At 33.5% G+C, this 24,611-nt stretch overlaps 1 protein-coding gene across 1 annotated transcript in view; it reads left to right on the forward strand.

The window, feature by feature from the left end:
• The window catches only part of USH2A (usherin), a 733,563-nt gene that overhangs the window by 85,335 nt on the left and 623,617 nt on the right, over window positions 1-24,611 (forward strand). The window contains exons 6-8 of the mRNA XM_046679838.1: window positions 1,286-1,470; window positions 1,940-2,161; window positions 3,770-3,863. Of these exons, the coding sequence (XP_046535794.1) occupies window positions 1,286-1,470; window positions 1,940-2,161; window positions 3,770-3,863 (501 nt within the window). The remainder of the gene's footprint in view (window positions 1-1,285; window positions 1,471-1,939; window positions 2,162-3,769; window positions 3,864-24,611) is intronic.

The following is a 24,611-nucleotide window of genomic DNA, read 5'->3' on the forward strand; positions in this document are numbered from 1 at the left end:
ATCTCTGCCTCCATTTTCTTTCTTCCTAGTTTCTGTGTGTATGTCAATTCTTTCTCCTCTTTCTCTAATGAGGACCACTGTATATGAAGGATGATCGCATCTTGAGATTATTAACTTAATTACATCTGCAAAGACCCTATTTCTTTTTGTTGTTGTTGTTAGGTACCAAAGAGAATACAGCAACAATGAAAGCATTAGAAACAGCTCTAAAGATGCAGTGACGATATGACTGTTATTATATTAGAGTCTAATATTTAACTGTCTTATCTTTTTACTTATTGCAATCTTTGTGAGGGTAGAGTTGTATCTTGCTTATTATTACATCATCCCAGACCTATCCCAGTACTTTTCAAATAGTAGTTCCCAGCAAATATATATTTTTATTGCAGTAACATTGGATTATAACATTATATAACTTTCATGTGTACATCGTAATGTATTTCGAATTCTGTGTAGATTACATCATGTTCACCACCCAAAGACTAATTACCATCTAGACTCTATTTCAAATAAGGTCACATTCATAGGTACTAGGGGTTAGTACTCTGACATGTCTATTTGGAGACACGATTCAACCTACTACAAGGTGAAAACTGAATTAGGCAATTGAACATTACCTCACTAAAGGAGTGTATTATAATGTATGAAACAAAAATGTTTAAAAGAAGATATGCAGAGCTTAATTTTTTAAAGATTTGTATCAAAATCATGTTCTTGAAACATTTTTTTTCCAACTAATTTTACTGAGATCATAATGGTTTATAACATTGTATAATTTCGGGTACACATTGTTATTTATCAGTTTCTGAATATACTTCATCATGGTTTTTATCCATCACCATACATATGTGGCCTTTTATCAGTTTCGCTCCCTCCCCAACCCACTTCCCCTTTGGTAATACCTAATCTATTCTATTTATCCATGTATTAACATTAAGTAGAAAAATTTAATAAAAACCGGGATGCTTATTCTAAATAACAACTTAAAAAGAATACATATAACAATTATTTCACATAAGTAATATTCTTTTTTCATGTCTTTATTTCAAACTTAATTTTAATTTCCACTTTAATTTATAAAACCCTTGAGAAGAGAGACAGCTATGCAAGTACAGAATGTGTTGCCATAGGGCTGTGAAATTTCTCGATGTCTAATAAATATTTGATAATTATCCCTATGAGGGAGTAGCCGTCAACGATTGAATCTAAGAATTCCATGGTTTGATTTATACTGATGGGTCAAACTTAAAACTTCAATGACAATAATCAACTTATTCATTTTCAGGTGTTTTATATTATCATTCAGTTCTTTAGTCCACAACCAACAGCAATAAGAATTCAAAGAAAGAAGGAGGACAGCCTAGATTGGGAGGATTGGCAATATTTTGCTAGAAATTGCAGCGCTTTTGGGATGAAAAACAATGGCGAGTTGGAAAATTCTGATTCTGTCAACTGTCTTCAGCTTCCCAAGTATGAATATTTTTGAAACAATTATCTTTGAAGCCATTTAGGAGTTAATTTTAATAGACTAATGGGTTAGTAATAACCTATAGGTAGACTAACTCACTAGTCTGGCAGAGACTTAGCCCCATACTAACTTTCTTGAGGCAGATTGTTCTAAGACTCCTCCCTACGTTGAGTTTTAAACTATGTTTAAAGTTCTCGTAAAAGACTTTAAAATCTCTTGCTTACAGTCTCATTTATACTTTATAATCTGTTTTTCAGATTGTTTAGCAAGTTATCTATATTAATAGAATTTTTATGTCCTCAAAGAAATGTTTTACTATATTTTCTATGATAATCCTATATTGTTTGCATATGAAATATGTTTGTTTTCCCAGAATGAAGAATTTAAACTGTTCCTAATATTGTGTTATAATTTCTGTTTTGACAGAAATGTGAATAGCTTTTCATGATTTCAAATTTTTTTCTTCAACAGTTTTACTCCATATTCCCGTGGTAATGTCACATTTAGCATCCTAACACCTGGACCAAATCGTCGTCCTGGATACAACGATTTCTATAATACCCCATCTCTTCAAGAGTTTGTAAAAGCCACGCAAATAAGACTTCATTTCCATGGGCAGTACTATACAACTGAGACTCCTGTCAGCCCCAGACACAGATACTATGCGGTCAATGAAATCACCATTACTGGAAGGTAGTGTTCATTACCAAGGTTGCGATTGCAGTGTGCAGTGTGCCTTTCACCATGAATCTGGTTTCAATAAGATTTCTGTCCTACTTACTTAAAAATACATTGACTGAGACATTAGGTCAAGCCAGATTCAAAGCTTCATGTGTTGAAATGGTTTCCTACTCTAAGATTTTTTGGGGAGATTTGTATGTATCTTTCCAATTTTCAAAAGCTATTGGGTTTAGAAGTGATGATCTCTTGAATCCAACTTAGAAATAATTCACCAAATATTTAGCTTGTTTTTTTTTCTGGAATATAATTTTCAAGTATTCTTGAAATCAAAGAGAAGAAGCTGGATTTGTAATTGTAGCTACTGTACCAGCTAGTTTATAAGTACTGGGCTTGGTCTCTCTGATAGCACAATTCCTGAGTTTATGAGAAACATTTGTTTTCCTTTAAAGGAAAAATCTAATATGTCTTAAGTAATTTATAAATATCTGACCATAATTGAGGACATGGCTCACAGAATTTAAATAGATATATAGCTGGAGAACTACAAGGCAGCATACTCTCTCGTGTAGAAATGGTAAATATATAGACTATACTTAGAATTGGGTTGTGCTAGAAGAATGATATGCCCTGTAGATAAGTGCATCTTTAAAAGCAGACCAGAATACTAATCTATAAGTGTTATTTGGTAAGTAATAGCATAGTAAAAAATAATACTATTGGGCCAGCCCTGGTGGCCTAGTGGTTAATTTTGGCACACTCCTCTTCGGCGGCCCAGGTTCAGTTCCCAGGTGTGGACCTACACCACTCATCAGTGGCCATGCTGTGGTGGTCACCCACATACAAAATAGAGGAAGATTGTCAACAGATGTTAACTCAGGGTGAATCTTCCTCAGCAAAAAAAAAAAAAAAAAACATAATAGGGGCTGGCCTGGTGGCATAGTGGTTAAGTTTGTGTTCTCTGCTTTGGTGGCCCAGGGTTTGCAGGTTTGGATCCTGGGCACAGACCTACACACCACTCATCAAGCCATGCTGTGGCAGCATCCTATATACAAAGTAGAGGAAGACTGGCAACAGATGTTAGCTCAGGGACCATCTTCCTCAATCAAAAAGAGGAAGATTGGCAACAGATGTTAGCTCAGAGCCAATCTTCCTCACACACACACACACGCACAAAATTTTTTAAAAACCCATAATAATAATAATAATGCTATTAAATAGTCATCCATCTAATTTTGGAAAAGATAATTTGAAATTTGTTAACTTCATTCTGCAGTTTTTTCTAAATCTTATAGTCTTAACTGTGTTTTCAATAATAGTTTCAGTAAATGTCTTCTCTGGGACAGTTTGTGGTTGGTATAGGTGTAAACTACCCAGAATAGGCTTGAAAATTACCTTCACAATCGATATGGTTTGGATAGCAATGACACTCCTTCGAATACTTCAGGATTAGTTAAAAACTTTCATGAAAGTCCACATGATTAAAGAGAAACTGATTTTTTTGTTGATTAAGATTCTCATCTCCCTTGATGGATTCATACAACGGGTATATACATAGACCCTTAAATATGTTTGCAGTTGAGTTGCTGTTTCTTAGGAGTTGTCTGATGCTCGTGTTCGCAGATGTCAGTGCTATGGTCATGCTGATAACTGTGACATGACAAGCCAGCCCTATCGATGCCTCTGCTCTCCAGAAAGCTTCACCAAAGGACTTCACGTGAGTTCTCTGTTTTATGTACGGAAATCTCAAATAGACGGGGAGGATGGGGGATGGTAAATACAAATTCCTTAAACATAATTTTGGTCCAACTTCTGGGTATGAAGAAAAATGAATTGATATGAATTTAAATGTCTATTATTTCAGAAAAAAAATTTGTAGAGAAAAATAAAAGCCATCAATAAGTTGAAAATTTCATTTTAATAAATAAACTCCATGAGAGAAATAACAACTAAAACTAAACCCAGAGGTTTTATTTTCCCTTTCTTTTCCTTTCTTTGTTTCATCAGTATTATCATATTTTATAAAACAACTTTTAAGGTGTCTGGATAGATGACACTAGAAAAAAGAGTTTGATTCCTACATCTAAAGGGTATTTATACAAAGGTGTCTATACAAAAAAAAAGAGTCTTTAGATGCAGAAAGATCTTTATGTATTTGCATCAATCAGGTTCAATTCATTGCTGATATCAGTAATTTTAAGTAAATAATTTGAAAATCTGTGGTAAAATGACTTAGGAGTTATGTTATTTTAATTTGTCTATGATGGTCAGGGGGAAATTTCATAGTTGAAGGGGACATTTAGCTACAGCTTTAGGAATAAGAGGTAAATGGAAAACGAATTTGAGAGAGATTTGTTGATCGAAATATCCCACATTAACATCAGTAACAGCTGATGTGAAAGAGGGTACAGCAGCAGCAACAATCATCCTATAATAAAAATAAATAGTATGGAGTCTTTAGTAAATGGTGTTTGAGGCAATTGGCTGCCAATTTGTAAGAAAATAGTTAGAGCTCTACCTCATGGCATGTATAGAAATCTAGGTAGCTTGGAGATTAAAATGTAAAAATAACTGTAAATTTATTAAAATAAAGATTAGAACAATATTTTTAAATCTAAAGCTGGGGACCTTTATAAGCAAAATATGAAATACACATACAAGCAAAGAAACCTATCAGGAGCCATGAAGGAAATTATTGACGTATTCTGTCATATAAATATTTAAAATTCTGTACAGTGTAACGACTAACATAATCACAGTGTATTGATCAGTGATGGGCTGATAGAAAATATTTACATTGCATTAACAGGTAAAGAGTTAAGATCCCTCTAAAGAGGAAAAACATACTGTTCCTTTACTTATACTACTTATAAAACTTCTGACACCAGATGTGTGGGTTTTTCCATGCCAGCAATTCTCCATTTCTCTGTGTACACCACCTGGGTGTCTTTAATTTAGTTCTGGCACTAACCTGAGTTTGCACAAACCCCATGGATTAAGAGCTCAGTCCCACAAGACCACCCCCACTTCAGATGCCAACTGCAAGTAGTGGTTAACTACAACTTCTGTTTGACTTAGCTACAAATTGGGGGTTCCCATTACCCCCTCCTTGTGTTCAATAATTTGCTGGTATGGCTCACAGAACTCAAGAAAGCAGTTTATTTGCTGGCTTACCATCTATTATAAAAGGATGCAATTCAAGAACACCAAACGGAAGGGCTCATAAGGCAAGGTATGGAGGAAGGGACACAGAGTTTCTGTGCCCTCTCTGAGCAGGCCACCCTTCCAGCACCTCAGTGTGTTTAGCAATCTGGAAGTTCTCTGAACCTCTCAGGCTAGAGTTTTTGTGGAAGCTTCAAACATAGGCATGATTGATTAAATCATTGGCCATTGGTGTTTGAACTCAACCTCCAGCCCCTCTCCTCTCCCTGGAGATCTAGGGGTGAGGCTGAAGGTTTCAACCCTCTAATCACGTGGTTGGTTCCCTTGGCAACTAGTCCCCATTCTTGAAGGGTTTCCCCAAATCACCTTATTAATGTAAACTCAGGTGGGGTTGAGAGAGGCTTGTTATGAATAACAAAAGATAGTCCTTTCACCTTCATCGCTCTGGAGCTATTTCAGAAACTGGGGACAGAAACCAAATATTATAACAAAAGATGCCCTTAACCACGCTTATCACTTGGGAAACCACAAGAGTTTTGGGAGCTGTGTGCCAGAGACCAAACATGTTTCTTATTATGTCATAATCCCTAATGCAAAAGAACACTTAAAAACAAGAAAAATACAACCACCTAATAAAAAGGAGTAAATATATGAACAAGCAATTTACAAAGGAAGAACTAATAATTCTCAATAAACGCTTGGAAGTTTACCTAACTTCAGTTTTAATCAGGAAAGTGCAAATTATAATAAAAGTTTGTTTTTAATGTCAAATTAGAAAAAATTTTAAAGATCGACAACATTTAGGATTTGTGAGAAGATGAACTTTTGTACCTTGTTGATGAGACTGCCAATTGGTACAATGGTTTTGAAGGATAATTTGACCATATTTAGAGTTGTGTGCAGGAAAACAATGATTTGGTCAAGATCGACCACATATATGATCGTGGTCCCATAAGATTAGTACCATATAGTCTAGGTGTGTAGTAGGCTATCCCATCTGGGTTTGTGTCAGTACACTCTAGGATGTTCACAGGGTGACAAAACAGCCTAACAATGCATTTCTCAGAATGTGTCCCCATTGTTCAGTAATGCATGACTGTGTTAAAATTAAAGTTACAAATATAGTGAAATACATTACATAAGTTGCCATTCCAAAGAGCAGCTCTTTATGACAAGAGTCACTGAAGACTCTGGTAATGGTTATATTTGTATCTTTTGTTATGTAAATATGAGCTTATACGTTAGTGTATTTTAGCTTTACAATATAGCACTGTCTCATAGACTCCTGTATGGCTTGTGAACGTCCCTGCCTCCTGGACACTGCTCTGTCCTTGTGTTTAGTTAGTCGCTTCACTTCTCTGTGTAGTTTGTTTTAGCATACCATGAGACATCTTGTTTTTTTAAAAAACCATCCATCAAGGTTTTGGTGAAGTTCATTTCTGTCTCCTGAGATTCTTAATCTGATCTGATTTTGTTGTTGACTACATTAGTGCATATAGTTCAATGGCAAGAATATTACCTAAAATGCAGATGTCTTCTAGCACACTTAGGATGTAGTGCTTATCCTGTTTAACCTCAGTCTTTGATTTGGTATGGCCTCCTTTCTTTCTTCCCATGTGCTTAAACCCAAACTTTCATGTTCTACTTCAGGTGTCCCTTTGGACTTACTCTCCAGATCATTGCTTTGCATTGCTGACCTTTTTATTTATACGTTTAGTCTTCACCACGGGTTGATAATCACTTTGAAAGACGGAATCCTTTACATTTTTTGGATTTTGAACATCTGGAGTCTTTGAATTTGGTTTCATTAGTATATCATGAGAAAAAATCTTTTTAAAAAGCATTGATTTTAATGTGTTTGATTGTTGGCTTATCATTTTGTCACAGAGGAAATTAATTGGAGTATGTTGATTGGTTCACTCTTTATTCAGCCATAATTGTGTGTTTAAGTTTTTGGCAATTTGATTTGTTCTTGATTTTTAAAGTTAAAGTGACATTTGTTTTACTTTTCCTAGTGTCTTCTCCTTTTTATCTTTTAAGATGGACACTTCTTTCCTTGCAATCAGTGATTTCTTTCTTTAACATCACCCCTCTTCCGAAAACCCACCAATGGCCCAATTAAAAAGTGCTCTGTGGTGAATTTAGTAGGGCAGCTCAACTTGAATCTATCTAGTGTATGTAAACCAAGGATTGGCTAATACTTTTGTATGATATATTGTTTTCTGAGCTTCTTTTGCTTTGTTCAACTAGTTAGTCCCCACCTCCCACCCCCACCTCTTCTTCCTCTTGATGCTCCATCCAATTTTTTCCCTTTTCTCTCTCTTTAATTACTCACAGTTCAGTGACTGATATTATATGATTCTTGGGTGATTTCATGCTTCCCCTTAAAAATAGAGCCATTAAATGAATCAAGGCTTGTGATTGGTTTCAGAAGTCAAGTTGGGATTTTCAGACTCGGTCTCAGGTGGTGACTGTTGGCTTATGAACTAGTGAAATAATTAACTACAATTTAGATTGAGAATACATTTTAATGCTTCTTATTTAGACATTAAGTTCCTTCTGAAAACAAAAGTTAAAAACTTGACTTTTCTGTTATTTTCTTCCTTGACATATTTTGATAATTCATGAGTTTAGCCATAAATAAAAAAACAACAAAAGAACAGCAAAGTTTGGCAAATGCAGCTGAAGGGAAAAAGTCAATAGACTGTTAAGTTGAATGATTTCTCAGTCCTATGATATTTTCAACAATATGTTGAAAATGAAAAATGATTTTATAAAGCATTCATAAGCATGACCTTCTCTTTTTGTTATCATTCAAAGTATTTTAATGCACATGGGACTTACATATCTGAAAATGTTGTCTTGCAATAATTTGAAAATATACTTATTCGAATGCTTTTCACATTATTCCACTTTTTAAAATAATTAGTTTTAATACAAGCCATTCATTTCCTATTGGAACCAATGTTCTTTTTAAAGATCTGGACATAATCCAAAAAGAATGTCTTCAATTTCACAGTGTTATGCTAACCATTAATAATATTACTCAATAAACATGGCTTTTCTGAATTATATTACAGACATTTGGCAAACAGATGAAAACGTAAGCCTTGAGAATATGCCAGTTCTTGGCAATTGTCAGTCCTGTGAGAAAGTGTTTTTAGCGAAAATGAAAGTGAATGAAGTCAGGAGATAGGATTAGAATGGTGAATTCAGAAGCAAGTTTATATACTTAGCCATTCTAGGAAATTTTTTGATGAAACTTTCTTCAGTTGTTTATAAAGTTGATGTCACAAACTGGTGGTCTTCATGTGGTTTAAATAGTTTTTTATTTAATTTCCAACAACAGTTTTCACTTTTTTTCAAAAAATCTCTGGCTTCTCTTAATTAGAAAGTCGTTCAACACTATGTCCATGTTCCCCTACAGCAACAGCTAGCTAATTCAGGGTAGCAATTACGCTCTTTAGAGGAATATCATTCTTCCAGTTGTCATTGAATTCACTACAATCCACAGCCTTATATTGAGTGAGCTCACTTACATTTACTACCTAGCTTGACTTTTGAGCTTATGAACCTTAAAAAGCAAAACTTACTAATAGTTTGAGACTTACACTAGTTAGCTAGCATACGCTATCACTTATTCTGGATATAGCAAGACCAACTGTCTATTTCATAGCTCCATTGATAACTCCTATTTCTTTTGTCCATTCATAAAATTAAAAAGCTCACAAATAATCAAAAACAGCTCAGGGAAATCTGTTACCAAAGACCCCACTGATCCTGAGATGAACTTATAGCCACACTTCCTTTTTCCTTAAGTATTCCATTACATTTTGTGATATCTAAAACATCTACCTTGAGGAGGCTCAGTGACTTTCCTCAGTGCCAATGGACTAGGAACTCTGACATATTTTGGTATTATATTGGCAGTTTTAAGGCCTTGACTTTAATGTATCATGCATACCATAAATGATAATGGCATATTTCATTAATAGAGAGTAATTTTGGATTTGTATTTGTCACATTTCTTCCCCAGAAATGACTGAAGCAGTGAATAATTAATTTACTGGGTCCATTTTAGGATTAATCTAGGGCAAAACAAATCCCTAAAGACTAGATACTATTTAGTAACTTTCAAGCAGAGTTGAAAGTTTCAAAGTAGATTTCAGGATTACACGGCATTCAGCTTGCATGAACCATTTGATAGGAAACACATATACTGTTCTTAAATGATTAATTTTATTTGAATAATAAATAACGACTGTTACTTGTACATGTATTTCAAATTTTCAAACAAATTTTTTCTTTTGAGACAATTGTAAATTAATATATGGTTGTAAGAAATAATACAAAGAGATTTCTTGTATGCTTCACTTAATTGAACCCATAGTAACATCTTGTAAAACCACTGTTGTTCCTTTTTCAATGATCTTTCTGAAGTATGATTTGCATACAATAAAGTGCACCCATTTAAAAATGTATAATTTGATGAGTTTTGGCAAATGTATACCCCTGTGTAGTAACCCTAATCAAGATGTAGAACGTTTCCCTCTCCTTATTCTTTGTTGACTGTTTATGGTCAATGCCTACCCCAACCCTCAATCCCAGGAAAGCATCAACTTGCTCTATGTCACTATAGATTAGTTTTGTCTCATCTAAATTTCATCTCCTGGAGTTATTCAATATGTATTCTTTTGGTACATAGGTTCTAAATCCCATCCTCCACCCCCTTGTTGTTTTTTTTAGATCATTTCCTAACTATTTGTGCTATTAGCTTTATCACAATAAAGTACCTCTGGTCCACCTGCTCAGGAAGTTCATTATAACTATCAAAAAGTATATGTGAACTTTGTAGGTGCATAATGCTACTTAAGAACTGGAAGCTTGAGTATGTATGTTATGTGTCAACTCACAAGGTTGCATAGCTACAATATACCTATTCTTTTCTCCTCTTATCTAGTACTTTCCTTACCTGTTTTAACAGTTCAAGTGTTGATAGAATCTAGTTTTAAGAAAAGTGTTATCAGTTGAAACTTGCATCCTTTGATTTTTCATTTTCCTTTAATAGCTACGCTGCCTTCGCAGGGGCTCTAGGCCAAGAGTGAGGCAGTGATCAGTGCCTCTGCCAAGCCTTGGCACTTTGTTGGCTACTTAGTTATTCTTTCATCATTTTGTGACATCATTACTTGCAAGGGTGGCCAAGCGTTCACAGAGCAATTTATTAGCAACCATGAATACTTCTCTTATTCTTTGGCTCTGATTTGTGACACTTTTATAACATTAATCATGGCTTTTATGAATTAACTGCAATCAAACTATCAGTATGCGTTTTTGTTCATGTTATAAATAGCAGAGCTAGCTTAAAACATTTTATATAATAAGCCTTTCTACCATTCAATAATTTGAATGGTCCCAACATCACATTCTGCAATGCTTATTATTTAAATGAATATTTCCTGTTATTTTAGAGAGTGTGTTCCTTTAGAACACTACAGTCCAAAAGTATGAGTCATCAGGACTAACTTGTGTCATATTTTTGTTACACATCAAGCTTTACCACTACTTTTGTTTTCTATTTGCTCACAGATTTTATTCTAAATGCATTTCATTTTGTATTACAACTTTTGTAATACTAAAAAATTAATTAATTTTCATGTAACTAGCATTCATGGAGTTCATATTATAGAATCTATATTAGATGTACATTTGGTGAGTCAAGGTCAAGAATTTCATTTCCTCTCTGGTACATGGTGGGTGACATTATTAATCTTGGAAAAACACTTACACTAGTTATTTCCCTGAGATAGGTATGTGCATAAATGTATTTAAAATTTAAGTTAAAAACATGGAAAAGAGGTTAAGAGCATGGGGATAGATTCAGACAGCTTTATAGAAGAAGAAAATAGAGATAAGGAAAATATAAAAATAATTAAAAATTATATTCAAAGGGATAAGGGTAAAGAATTTTCCAAAGTCGAGGAATGACATAATTCTTCTGAATTCTAAGTAGGCTAAGAAAAATAAATACATACATGGGTAAGATATAATAAATGTACTGATCACCAAAGACCAAGAGTAGCTCCTAAAAGTAGCCAGAGGAAAAAAAGACAAATTATTTATAGACATAAGTTTATAAGAAATTATGACATTAGATCTCTCAAGCCACAATGGAACCCAGAAGACAGTGGAATAGTATCTTTGAAGTGCAGAGACAAACTAACCAACAAAACTAGAATTGTATTGGTAGCTAGACTATCAGTTAAAAGCAAGGGAGGAAAAAAATAAATTTTCTGTCTAACAAAAATTTGTCAATGTTACCACCTGTAGACTGTCACTAAAAGAATTTTTAAAGGATGTATTTCATGTTCCTAGACAAAAAGTCCTGATATGCAAGAAGGAATGGTGAACAAGTAGACCAGGAAATATATGTTTGCTGTATTAAATAATAATAAGGTTTAATATATTTAATAAATATAAATTGCATTAATTAACAATAATGTTATAAATGAGGGGAATGTAAAAAATAGCAAGACATCACTATAATGAACATTAAAAATAGAATTCAGAGGTAGGGAAATACCCAATTTCAGCTCCCTCTATTCATCCTGTTGCACCTAAGGGGTGAGGAGGGGAGTGACTGTCACACACTTGTTAAAAGACTGAGACCAAATCATAGACCTGTATAACACTTCTCCTCCCCCCACACATCACCACCATATCACTAAAGGCCCATCTTTTTGGAGTTCCTTTTACCCGGTACATCATGTCTAGCTTTCAACATGAAACTAAAAGACAAAAGTACAGTTTGAAGAGCAAACATCAGATCCCGGATCAGATGTGGCAGAGATGTTGGAATTATCAGACTGGGAACTTAAAACAACTATGATTAATATGCTATGAGTTCTAATGGGAAATGGAGATAACATGCAAGAACAGATGGGTAATGTAAGCAAAGAGATGGAAATTCTAAAAAGAATCAGAAAGAAATGCTGGAGATCAAAAACACTGTAACAGAAATGAAAATGTCTTGGATGGATTTATTAGTGGACATAGCTGAAGAAAGAATCTTTGAGCTTGAGGACATGTCAATGGAAACTTCCAAAACTGAAAGGCAAAGAGAAAAAAGACTGAACAAAAAGGAGCAGATTATCCAAGAGCTGTGGGACAATCACGAAAGATGTAACATATGCATGATGACAATACCAGAAAGAGAAGAAAGAGGAAAGACAAGAAAAAATATTTGAAGCAATAAAATAAAAAACAAAGAAGAAAAACTCTTAGTAATTGAGGATTGAACTAATTGAAGCTTGAATTAGTAAATTCCTGTATCCAAAGGTGAGAAAATACACACTCTTATGAAGATCACATGGAAAATTTATGAAGCTTGATTATGTACTAATCAATAAAAATGGTCTCAAAAAAGTATATAGAATTTGTAATCACATCACAATGTATGCATTAAGTAAATAATTCTAAGTGAATGAATGAATTGAATCATTTCAGTATTATGAAAACTAGTGAAGAAAAATAGAAAAAAAGAGGGGAAAAAACCCCAACTAAAATTAGGAACCTTTTATTAATCCAACAAAATTTTATTATGTACTCATCTACCAAGCAACAGGTTTGTGTCTCTGAGCAAAACACAATTATTCCTATTCCTGAAGAGTTTACATTCTCTTAGGTGTTGGGAGTAGGGGTTGGGGATTCAACAGAAATAAATTAAATATGTAGTATGCTAAAATTTTATCTGTGGGAGTAGAGCTTTATTTTGAATTCTGTCAATAGAAGTATGGAGGCCAGGAAACAAAATCAAACAAAGACAGTACAAAAAAGAAAATGTATAGATCACTCTCACTTGTAAACATAAGCCTAAAACCTTGATAATAAAGCAAATCTAACTATTTATAAAACCAATTATATAGTAGCCAAATTTACTTTCTTCCAGGAATGCATGTAAAATTTAATATTAATAAATCTATTAATGTAATCCACCACAGTAACTCAGGAAGGGAGGAAAAACATATGATCTTTTCATTAGATTTGGAAAAAAGCAGTTGATAACATTTAACGGCCATCTCGATAAATATTTTTAGCACCTTCTGAATTGAAGAAAACTCCCTTAACCTGATAAAGAACATCTACAAATTCCTAGAAACAACAGTACACATAATGGTGGACCCATTGAAGAATTCCCTTTAAAGTCAGGAATAAGACAAGGATGTCTATTCGTCACCATTTTATTGGAGGTTATAGCCAGCTCGATATGATAAGAAAAAGAAAGAACCCTTTAAAGAATTGGAAAGAACTGAACTACCAAGATCTAAAGACAAGATGATTGAGTCAGAAAACGTAAGAAAATCTACAAATTATTAAATATTAATGAGAATTCAGTAAGGTGGCTAGATATAGGATAGATACATGGAAATCAATTGACTTTTATATACCAGAATAACAAACAGGAAACTTAATTTATAAAGAGATACTAATTATAATAACATCTAAAAGAAAATCTTCCAAGAGATGTGCATGGTGGAAACATTATTGAAAAATATTTAAAAGACTTAAAGTATTGGAGAGCCACAACATGCTCATGGAGAGGAAGATGAAATATCACAAAGATATCAATTGTCCCCAATCATAGGATAAATTCAAACTGATTCCAATCAAAATATCAATAGTTTTTTTCTGTAACTTGACAAACTGATTCTAACATTGTGATGATTAGAGGAACAAAAATAATGGGAATACATTTGAAGAAGATAATAAGGAGCAGGGTCTTGATATCAAGTCTTATTATTAAGACATAACAATTATCACTGTAAGACATTGGTTCAAGGATAAATCATAGTATATGGAGGAGACATTTCAAATCTGTGGGGGAAACTGGACTATTTTATAAATAGTGGTAAGACAATTTATCCTTTCATATGAAAAGTTGAATTCATAACTTGTACCATCAACAAAACTTAATTCCTACCAAAATAGACATCTAAATGTTAAAAAGTGAACCTTTAAAATTTTTCCACAGGAAATATAATATGTCTTTGTGACTTCTGGATACATGAAGCACAAATTATAAAGGAAGAAACTGTTAAATGTTTCTACATTAAAATTGGAAATTTCTAATCATGAAAAGCTACCATTGTAAAAAAAGAAAAACTATAGACTAGCAGATGTTATTAGTAACACAACGCATATAACAGAGAAGGGGAACTTTTAAATCAGACTAATTGAAAAATAGACCAAAAAATTAACAGATAATTTGCAGAAGAGGCCAGAAGCGGTAACTCAAACGGCCAATATACATGTGAAAACATTTGCAACTTCACTAGTTATCAGTAGTCAAAACTATGTGATATTTTATACCCATGAGGTTGGCAAAGATGAAAAAAACCTGAAAATTTCAGTTGCTAACAAGGATGTGGATTACTGAGAACTCATACACCACTGATGGGAAGCTGCCACCACTGTGGGAAAACAGTTTGCAAGTATTTAAATGGAATCCTTACAGCAGTGGGTATGAATGATTATAGCTATTACATCCACATGGCTAGACTTCTCAAACAATTGAGTGCAAATGTTGGTTGTAGAATAATACATACAGTATACCATTTATGTAAGATTTACAAACATGGAAAACAATAATGTTACGAAGTAATACATAAGTAAAAATTGTAAATATCAAGAAATGCTTGTGAATGAATATTGATTCATTCGTTGAATGAATGAACTAAATTCAAATGTTAGTGGTGTATGTATATGGCAGCGTGTTGTTTTTTTAAGTCAAGTGGTTAAAAAAGAGCACAATTGTTTGCTTTTTTATTATAGATTTTGCAGTCTTAAATATTACAATATAATTTTCCTAGTATAATAATAATATGATTTGCCAACATATCAGGAACATATCATCTATGGTAAGTATTCAGGCTACTGCTAAAGGCAGAGTGGACATGACTCTCTTTAGCCTGGAATAGTTACAAAACTCATAATTACTATGGTCACCATACTTTATGGTTCTGCTGTGAAGACTGATCATTTGCCAGCTTCACTCAACAAACGTTTACGAAATGCCTTCTATGTGTAGAGCATTATGCTCAGAGTACAGCCATAACATCTTGATTAGAGATGCAACTATTTGAAAATATCGAAGGACTTTCACTTGTGAAATTCAAAAAGGATTTCCTGGCAGACACTAATTACTGCAATAAACGGAGATGACTTTAGTGCAAACAAATTATTCAGGCTGACAATTTGTAATTAACAAATAATGTAAATATCATTGACATTTTAAATCTTAAAAGAAAAATGTAAATGAAGCTATACCAGTGAAAGGATTTTTTTAATTTACTAATCTAGTACTCAAGTCTGACACTAGATAAAATTTCCAAGATAAAATGTCTTTATATCCAAATAGTAACTCAGATGCATTTTTATGTCTACTCATTAAGTTTAGAGGGACTCTAAAAATTCAAAGACAGAGATAATAGACTTTGCTTCTTAATATATGAATCTATATTTGTCTTCTATATATAATTTTGAAGAGTTGCATGTAAAGAAGATTTTAATATAATGAAGCCATTATTTCTTCATTGGCTGTCTATGTTAAATAGTGCCGGTTATCCTATATAAATATGTTTTCTGTTCCGGGCCATATTTTCTGGCATATCAATAGGGTTAAATTATTATGGTTGCTATAAAAAGGAATTGCTTTGGTTTGGCCACTACCCACAAACTTGAATAAACCTTAAAGTCCTCCTTCTGGACTCAGGGGAGCCTGGTACATCTCATCTGTGTCTTTTCTATTTAGTGCCCCGAACAAGTCCCACAGTTAAAGAGGAAGAGGGAATAAAGAAGGGCAGAAAGGCCAAGGGGGAAATCAAATATCAATGCAGAGTATTCAAAATTAATGATTAAGACTCCAGGGCCCATCAGGCAAATGTTTCTGTCTCATTCAACAGCTAGACGTAGTTAGCTGGTCTGCATTCACAAGCCATACAGTCAGGAACCCTGTGTTTAAATGTAAACTCTTAGTTATATTTATATATAGGCAATGTGCAGAACTGAAGCAGTTGTCTAAATACTTCTGTCTGTAGTCTCTACTATTGCAAATGCAGATTTAGTTTTACATGTTATTAAAATTTATTTTATTGGATGATTTTCCAATCCTCCATTGCACTTTGCCCATAGAGGTACAGACAACGAGTTGCATGAATTAAAAAGTTTCTAAAAGTGGCTACCACCTATTAGTGGTTGAAATGTCAGACAGGCTATGTATGTTGAGTGTTGATGACCATTGCATTGTCAGCAATGTCTGATCAGTATTGTCTAATAGTAGTAGTAGTTATTTAATTTGTGCTGTTAATTTCAGCACCTAGAGAATAGGTAAGCACATATTCTCTGTGGACACTTTAATTATATGAGAATTTCTAACCAAGAGAAAGATAATTACTGAGAAAGAAGCATGGTAATTCTTTTGGATTGGCTGATTGAGATTACACAGTAATCTCTAGGCAAAAATTTGCAGGAAAATATTGCGTTTACCTTTAATCTTTTAATGTTATTATTCAGTTAAATACTAGGTACATTAAGGTGCAGTCGTATAACATGTCATAAATGTACACAGTCATTAGGTCATTCATTCATGCATTCATAAACACATATTGATGACCTACCACGTGCAAAGCACTAAACCATTTTCTATCTTGCTTCTCAAGTGTTACCTATGCTTCCACCCCCCTCCCCACCCAATCTATCATTGATTAGAAATTAGCAAGTTTGTCTAACAATACCTTTGTGATTGGAACATTAGAGCTCCATAAGAAAACTTCTATTGGAACAAATAGTTACATGAGTACCCTGAAGTTTTTGTTTATAAAGATGATTTCTCTATCTAGTAGACAAAGAAATTACATGGAAACTGCATCATTTGAATTGCAATTGAGCTGCTACATTCAAAGGAAAGATGAAGCTGTGAATAGAGCCAGAGGACAATGATTATTGTTAGAGATTTAGGCTCTTAAAATTTCCAACATCCTGGTCTGGTCTTGTACTGATGAGAAAGGAGCAATTTATAGACTTTCAGAAGATCTCTAATTCAGTTAGGCCATTTGGGAATAGTTTAACAAATTACTTCTTTTAGCTCAGCAGGTATTCCTATAGTGACCTCTAAAAAGTGAGCATATTTTAATCTCTCACTTTGAAACAGATTGTCTTCCTCCCCTTCCCACAGAGGTGGTGCCTACCTACGTTCCTCTGAATTTTTCAGCCAGGGCTGGGGTGACTCCGTCCTTGGTTTCTAGGGCTGTGTCATCCAATTTAGACTCTGAGCAGAAGAAGGTAAGTATGGACATTTAACCACAGTGAATCCACTCAGCAGTTCCTTCCCTCAGAGATCATTTTCTATCCCTGGAACCAGTGTAGCATGGTGATTAGGAGTGAGGACTCTGAGGGAGAAAAAAATGTAAATATATTTGTATATATGTGCAAATATATATTTATGCAAATATATGTAAATTGAGCACCTACTATATGTTAGGGCTTCTAGACACTGAAAATATTGTTATGAATAAAAACCAGCAAACGTTGCTATCCTTAGAAATTTTTACATTCTAATTTATACTTCTTGACATTCTAGTGGATGACTTTAGAAAATTATTAAATTCCCTTCCTGTTCTTCAGTTTTCTGATCTGTAAAATGGAGGTAATAGCAACTCCTACTTCGTGGTTGTTGGAAAGATTTAGTCAGTTAATAAATACAAAGTACTTAGGCCTTACGTCATAAGTCTCAGCTATTTTTATTGCATAGAAAGCATCGCCTAGACAAAGACATTTGTGGGCATTTTACTGTTGAGTGTAGAAAGGGAAATAATTTTCTTTCATTTTTGCTTTTTTGCTAGAGCCAGGAATGAAGGAAATGAATTCACTGAAAGAAATGAACTCTTGTTGCATCATCCATTGATTAATTTATTCTATCATTCATATATTCATTTGTTCATTGTTCATTCATTTCCTTACTCAATAAACATTTATTGAACAATTACAATGTTCCAAGCATTACGCAGGAATTCGTTAGATCAATTAAATTTTGTTCCTGCCTGAAGAAGCTCAGAGTCTAACAAGGACAGCAGAAAACTAAATGGACCATTATAGTATTCTATGATAATTGCAATCATTTTAAAAGTATAGACAAAATGCTATTTTCTCTATAAATGCTTAATGAAATAAGGCAGCACTCCATAGTTGTCCTTTGTCCCGAAATAGTATGTGCTAGACTTAAGAAAAACTAAAGGTTATTTCATTATTTACCATTATTTGAGAATTAACTACTTGTAAATTTTCCAGATGTGACTTTTTAAAATGAACATTTAAAAAATAGCTTAATTCAGGGGCTGGCCCCTTGGCCGAGTGTTTAAGTTCGCACGCTCCGCTGCAGGCGGCCCAGTGTTTCGTTGGTTCGAATCCTGGGCGCGGACATGACACTGCTCATCAAACCACACTGAGGCAGCGTCCCACATGCCACAACTAGAAGGACCCACAACAAAGAATATACAACTATGTACCAGGGGGCTTTGGGGAGAAAAAGGAAAAAATAAAATCTTTAAAAAACAAATATAGCTTAATTCATTTTTTGAAATCATTCAAAACCAGATTATTCACTTCTCCATTTTCTTTGTTTATATATATTTTTTATTTTATTGAGGTCACATCGGTTTATAACATTGTGTAAATTTCAAGTGTACATCATTATTTTTCCACTTCTGTTTAGACTGAATTGTAGTCACCATCAAAAGTCTGGTTTCCATCCATCACCATACATATGTGCCTCTTTACCTCTTTCACTGCCCCCTCTTCCCCTCTGTTCTCTGGATCTATGTGTTTGTCTGTTTTATCATCTTCCACATATGAGTGAAATTATATGGTATTTGTCTTTCCCTGTGTGACTTATTTTGCTTAGCATAATTCCCTCGAGGTCTGTCCATGTTGTTGCAAATGGTACAATTTCATCTTTTTTTTGGCTGAATAGTATTCCATTGTATATATATACCACCTCCTCTTTATCCATTCATCCATCGATGGGCACTTAGGTTGCTTCCAAGTCTTGGCTATTGTGAAACAAATACCATATGATCCAGCTGTTCCACTTCTGGGTATTTATCCAAAGAACATAAAACAATAATTCAAAAAGATATATGCACCCCCATGTTCATTTTGGTACTATTCACAATAGCCAACACTTACCTGTTTTCTTAATCTGGGAATGTTGAAGATAGTTAAGTTGTTTTTGATGACTCACAGTTCTCATTTTGAACTTGAGCTTTCAAAGGTCCCTGAGTCTTTTAGTCTGTTGAGCTCTTCTGTAAGTAACTTGCAGGAAGACCCTTCCACCCCCAAACTTCATGCATCTTTGGCTAAGAGGACATTTTCTTCTTTCTTCCTTCAAAGATATGTAATGAGCATTTAAGATTGTTGGGTGAGGAACTGAATAAATGAGGTGCTTCTATAAATTTCTTTAAAATTTCTTATGTGTAAGTTTATATTTTCTCTGTAAATTTGAAGATATTAAGAAAGAATGGATCAAAATTGGGACCAATGGGAGTAGAGTTGATAAAAAATGCATTTGGACCTGTGGATTATCTTTGAAAGATTGTCTTTGCTAATCTATAATAGTAACAAAAGGACACTGTATTCCAATTTAATGACCCAGAAGAGAGAAATGTCATTGTGTATTATTAGAATATAATGTAATAAAATAAATTTCATCAGTGTTGTCTAGATTCAATGATTATTCTATGATTTTCCTACCTGAATTAGTGGAGTTGATTAGTGGCCTTTAAGAAGCTATTAAAATGAAAGCAGTTAAATGAGTCAGTGATAAAGATCCTCAACCCCGATAATGCCATTGTCTAATCTTATAATCTGAGCATCCAGGGACAAATCAGGGGGAATCCAGTTGTTACATAAGAAACTGAAATACAATTGAAAGTGACAAATGATCAACTAGAGATTGGGAAAACCTTAAGTAGAAATTCATCTGGTTCAGAAACTGCATAAAATATAAGATTTGAAAATATTTCTAGATATTAAATGAAACCTTAAAGTCATCGATAGAAAAAACATAAAAATTGTAAGAATTAAAAAACTTACTCATAATTTACTCATATTTCTTACATTTTGTCATGGTTCTCCTTGTATTATCTGAAAGGAGTTGTAAAGAAGCACAATTATGAGACCCAAAAGTTTCCTGAAATTTTATAATCAAAGGGTAGACGAGAAAGTATTCCTTCTCTTATATCTTTCTTGGTAAACCACTCAAATTGATAATAACACCTCATCATCCTTAAGATCAAGGGCCAAAATATGTCAGTGTGTCATTCAGTTCTGTATCTTTTAAATGAAATTTTACAGCAGAAATTTAAATTGTCATCTCTCAAAATCCTTACTTCTATATATTAATCTCATTGTTTTGAAAAATTTTTATTTTTACAATTCATGCTCTGTTCACTGGTAATTCGTAAACTCTTTCAGCCTACACTGTACTTGAAAAAAGAGTCATTTTCTCTGTAGTATCTTACTGATCTGTGTATAATTTAAAATGGGAACATTTTAATTTTCTTAACTTTTCTTAGTGAAATGTTACATGCAAATGATCTATAATTTTCTTGTAACTATCCATGCTTTTGTATTTTATTTGGCCCTCATTTAAAAAAATACATTAGTAATAAATATGTATTGTGAAAAAAATAAAGTTATAAAAAGTAAAAGTCATCTGTATACCACTCATAGATAACCTTAGCAAATGCTCTTAGTTTATATCCTTTCAGATTTTTTACTATTGTTGTTCTAAATAAATTTATATCTTAAAAGTGTAGCTTTATATCCATATCCACAGATGAATCTACATTTATTTAGAAAATAGGATTATACTCCACATAATATTTTAACCAGGTTTTTAAATTCAAACTATATTATGAATACTTTTCTATATTTATATTTATGAATGTTTATGTTGTATTTCTTTGAAGGTATATGACGTTTTCAACCCATTCACTTATGTTTAGGCATTTAATTTCTGTTCTTTTCTTTACTGTTATAAAAAATCTTTCTCAAATAGTTTTAGAAATGTATTTTTCTGAATTCCTAATGGAATTGTTGGGTCCAGTGGAAGGTACACTGATGTCGTCCTGGTAGGTGTGGAAAAACTGCTCCCCTAGGACTAGCGTCTGCACTGCGCTTTCTACAAACTCTTGCACCCTAGTATTATAATAATAACTAAAAATAAATTTTAATTTGAGAATTTAAAATGATCGCTATGCTTTTCTTTAAGAAGAGATAAAATGTTACTGATATTTCTGTACATCTTTTTTTGTCCACAAAAGGAAGGCTATGCATTCTCAATAACAACTACTTGGTAGGAACCAAACCACTCCATTAGGCCAGTGGCAAATTCCACTTTGATTTTGAACATTAAAGAAACCAGGATTGTGTCTTCAGAGCATTGGTGCAGTATTTAGTCCAGTCTTATTTACAATAAGTCATTGTTGACAATAAGGATAAAATCTTAAATGAGGCTTTTTTAGATCATAATCAAAAAGCAAAAATATTGTCTTCCTAGAAATATCAAAGGAATGCTTTTGCTGGATTTACTCCACTAACTCATGTAGGCAACATCCCAAACTCATACAGCCAGCAGTTGCTTTGCAGAAGATGAACTGCATCTGTAATCAGTGTGACAGGACCACAGGCTCCAGTTCATCATTTCCACCAACTTTCATTCAAGAAAGCATAACTTGAATAATAAAAGCATTATCATTGGGTGAGCAAAGTCATCAATAAGAGTACTTCAAAATGAAGTGAAAAATAAGCTTTAGGAATTGTCTCCTGGAAAAATTTTGCATTTGGTCAAAGTCTGCAGTAGGATAGAGTTCGTTTAAAAATGGGGAATGAGGATAATTGCACAGCTATTTGACCTGGGGAGGAGAACTGAATGAGCTCATTTCTCTCCTCCAAAGCCAGTAAGTCAGAAAGTGACTTTTGATCTATTCTTCCACATATCCAATTAGAACACATCTCCCCCATACTTAGGGGGAAGTAATACTAGAAGTAATAGTTATTTCCTAATGATATCTGATAGCTCCTAGGAAGTAGGTGTATATAAAGCCTCTTCTGTAGTTGTACTTAGAGATGATAAAATTAACCAGAAATGAATTTGGTCATAAATTGTTCCTTCCTCCACTCTGTAGGCTACATACTCAAAATCAGATCATGGATGAGTACATTGACAATCACAGAATCCCCTATTAATGGCTATAGACCATATAGTGCATAGGGACAGTCTTATAGACTGCTGGTATCACTTGAACTTGAGAGCAATACCTCAGTTGGATTGTTACCCCTCGCTGCCTCTTCTTCCTCCTCTTCTATCTTGTAACTTCCAAATTTTGGAAGCATAATATGTGCCAGACTTTGTATTGAGCATGATTTAAATATTATCACTTATCCTCAGATTATTTTGAGAGAATACTAATGAAGATATTGAGTTAAGTTGTCTTCCTTTACAGATGAGGAAGCTGAGATTCACAGAGGTAAAGTGGACTAAAGGACTCACTGTCCAATTATATTGTTCATATTACTTCACATCTTCACTCTTCAGTTACTAATCTAATAATAAAGTAGTGGACAATGTTTACTGAGGGCTGACTATGTGACATTCTGCTAAGGACTTGGTCTTTATGGCAACATTATGAGGCAGGTATTATTACTCCCATGGTAGAGCTGAGACAAATAAGGCTTAAAAAGGTAGAATTAATTATACAAGAACACAGGACTAGCCAATCAAGAAACAGAAATTAGACATAGAATAATATATGACCCGAGGCCTTGAGGATTCAGTGAAATAATCTATTTTAAATGCTTAATATAGTGCCCAACATTAGAAAGTATGCATTTCATGTTACTTTTCACGGTTGCCTTTTCTTAGTTAATGGCAGCACCAGTGATGGAACTAAAATGTCTGACTTTAAGTCTCTATCTAATTTCTAACTTTTAATTCTATGAAATAAATTTGATTTATGAATGGTTATTGCTAGTGAGAGAAAACAAAGAGGTCAATTCCCCCACTTTTAAATGTTTTTGTCCGAAGACCCATAGTTGACAATATTCTAATGATTACTCCACATCTCTCTTTTACAAAATGAGTTTCATTTTGTATTTTAAGTGGTTTATGCAAATCATCTAATAATAACAGCCAGTTCTGAAGACTTGACACAAACATAGCTTTCTTTATTAATTGTTCCCATTGAATCCCCTCTCTAAATTTCCTCAAGAATGGCTTTCTTTGAACATGAATATCATCGTTAGATGTGAATTTTCAGTTAATAGCTTAACAATTGTCTATTAAGCTCCTACTGTGTGGATGACACAGGGAGTATAAAAGTCAACAACTTGCCTTTCCTGAAAGATACTTATAGGTTAACCAATCATTTCAGCTCAAAGTGATAGGAGCATGGTCAAGGTATTAATGGAATGCTGTGGGAGAACAGAAGAGGAGCAACCATTGCAACCCAAAGGTTAGAAATGGTTTCAGGGAGAAAATATCTTCATCATCCAAAAAGAATATGATAACAATTTTTTATATTGACCAAAAGGTAAGGGTGCATTCTCTATCACTTGTTAAATGCACCCTTACCTGCTGTGAAAATTGTGACTTAATGTTTACATTGCCATTATCTCTTTTTTTTTCTCAGCTAAGTAGAAAACTGCAGTGTGTTTTCATGCTAGAATTTTCAGAATACCGTAAAACAGAAAGACACTGGACAATTAAATTCTTATTTTTTTCTTTATTCTTTTAAAAATATTAAGGGAAAAAATATTCAACAATGAACTAGTAGGAGAAAATAAATATTGGCAAAAAATGCTTTTGACCATAGTTTGTTCCAATAATGATTATGGATTGTGTCAAATAAACTGTTCTAAAATATTAAATATTTATTGCAGAAAATAGAAAAAGAAATGACCTTTGTTATCCAAAATGTCAAAATGTCAAAATTTCTAACAATGTTAATTTAAAAAACCAAATAGCAAAGGACCATTATTATGAATAGATAGGGAGACTTTTCGAGACTATTTTGCATGGTTTGACTCTCCTTATTCATAATTTCAATATGTAACTCTGGAATAAATTGGGCATTTTTGTAAGTCACATTAAGTATTTCAGAGGAAAAAAAAGGTGAGAAGAATAATTCAGGAATTCTAGTATGTATGTATGTATGTTTGTATTTATTTTAAATCTTATCTTGAATCAATC

The sequence above is a fragment of the Equus quagga genome, chromosome 12 (genome assembly GCF_021613505.1).
Source record: "Equus quagga isolate Etosha38 chromosome 12, UCLA_HA_Equagga_1.0, whole genome shotgun sequence".
Taxonomy (NCBI): Eukaryota; Metazoa; Chordata; class Mammalia; order Perissodactyla; family Equidae; genus Equus; species Equus quagga.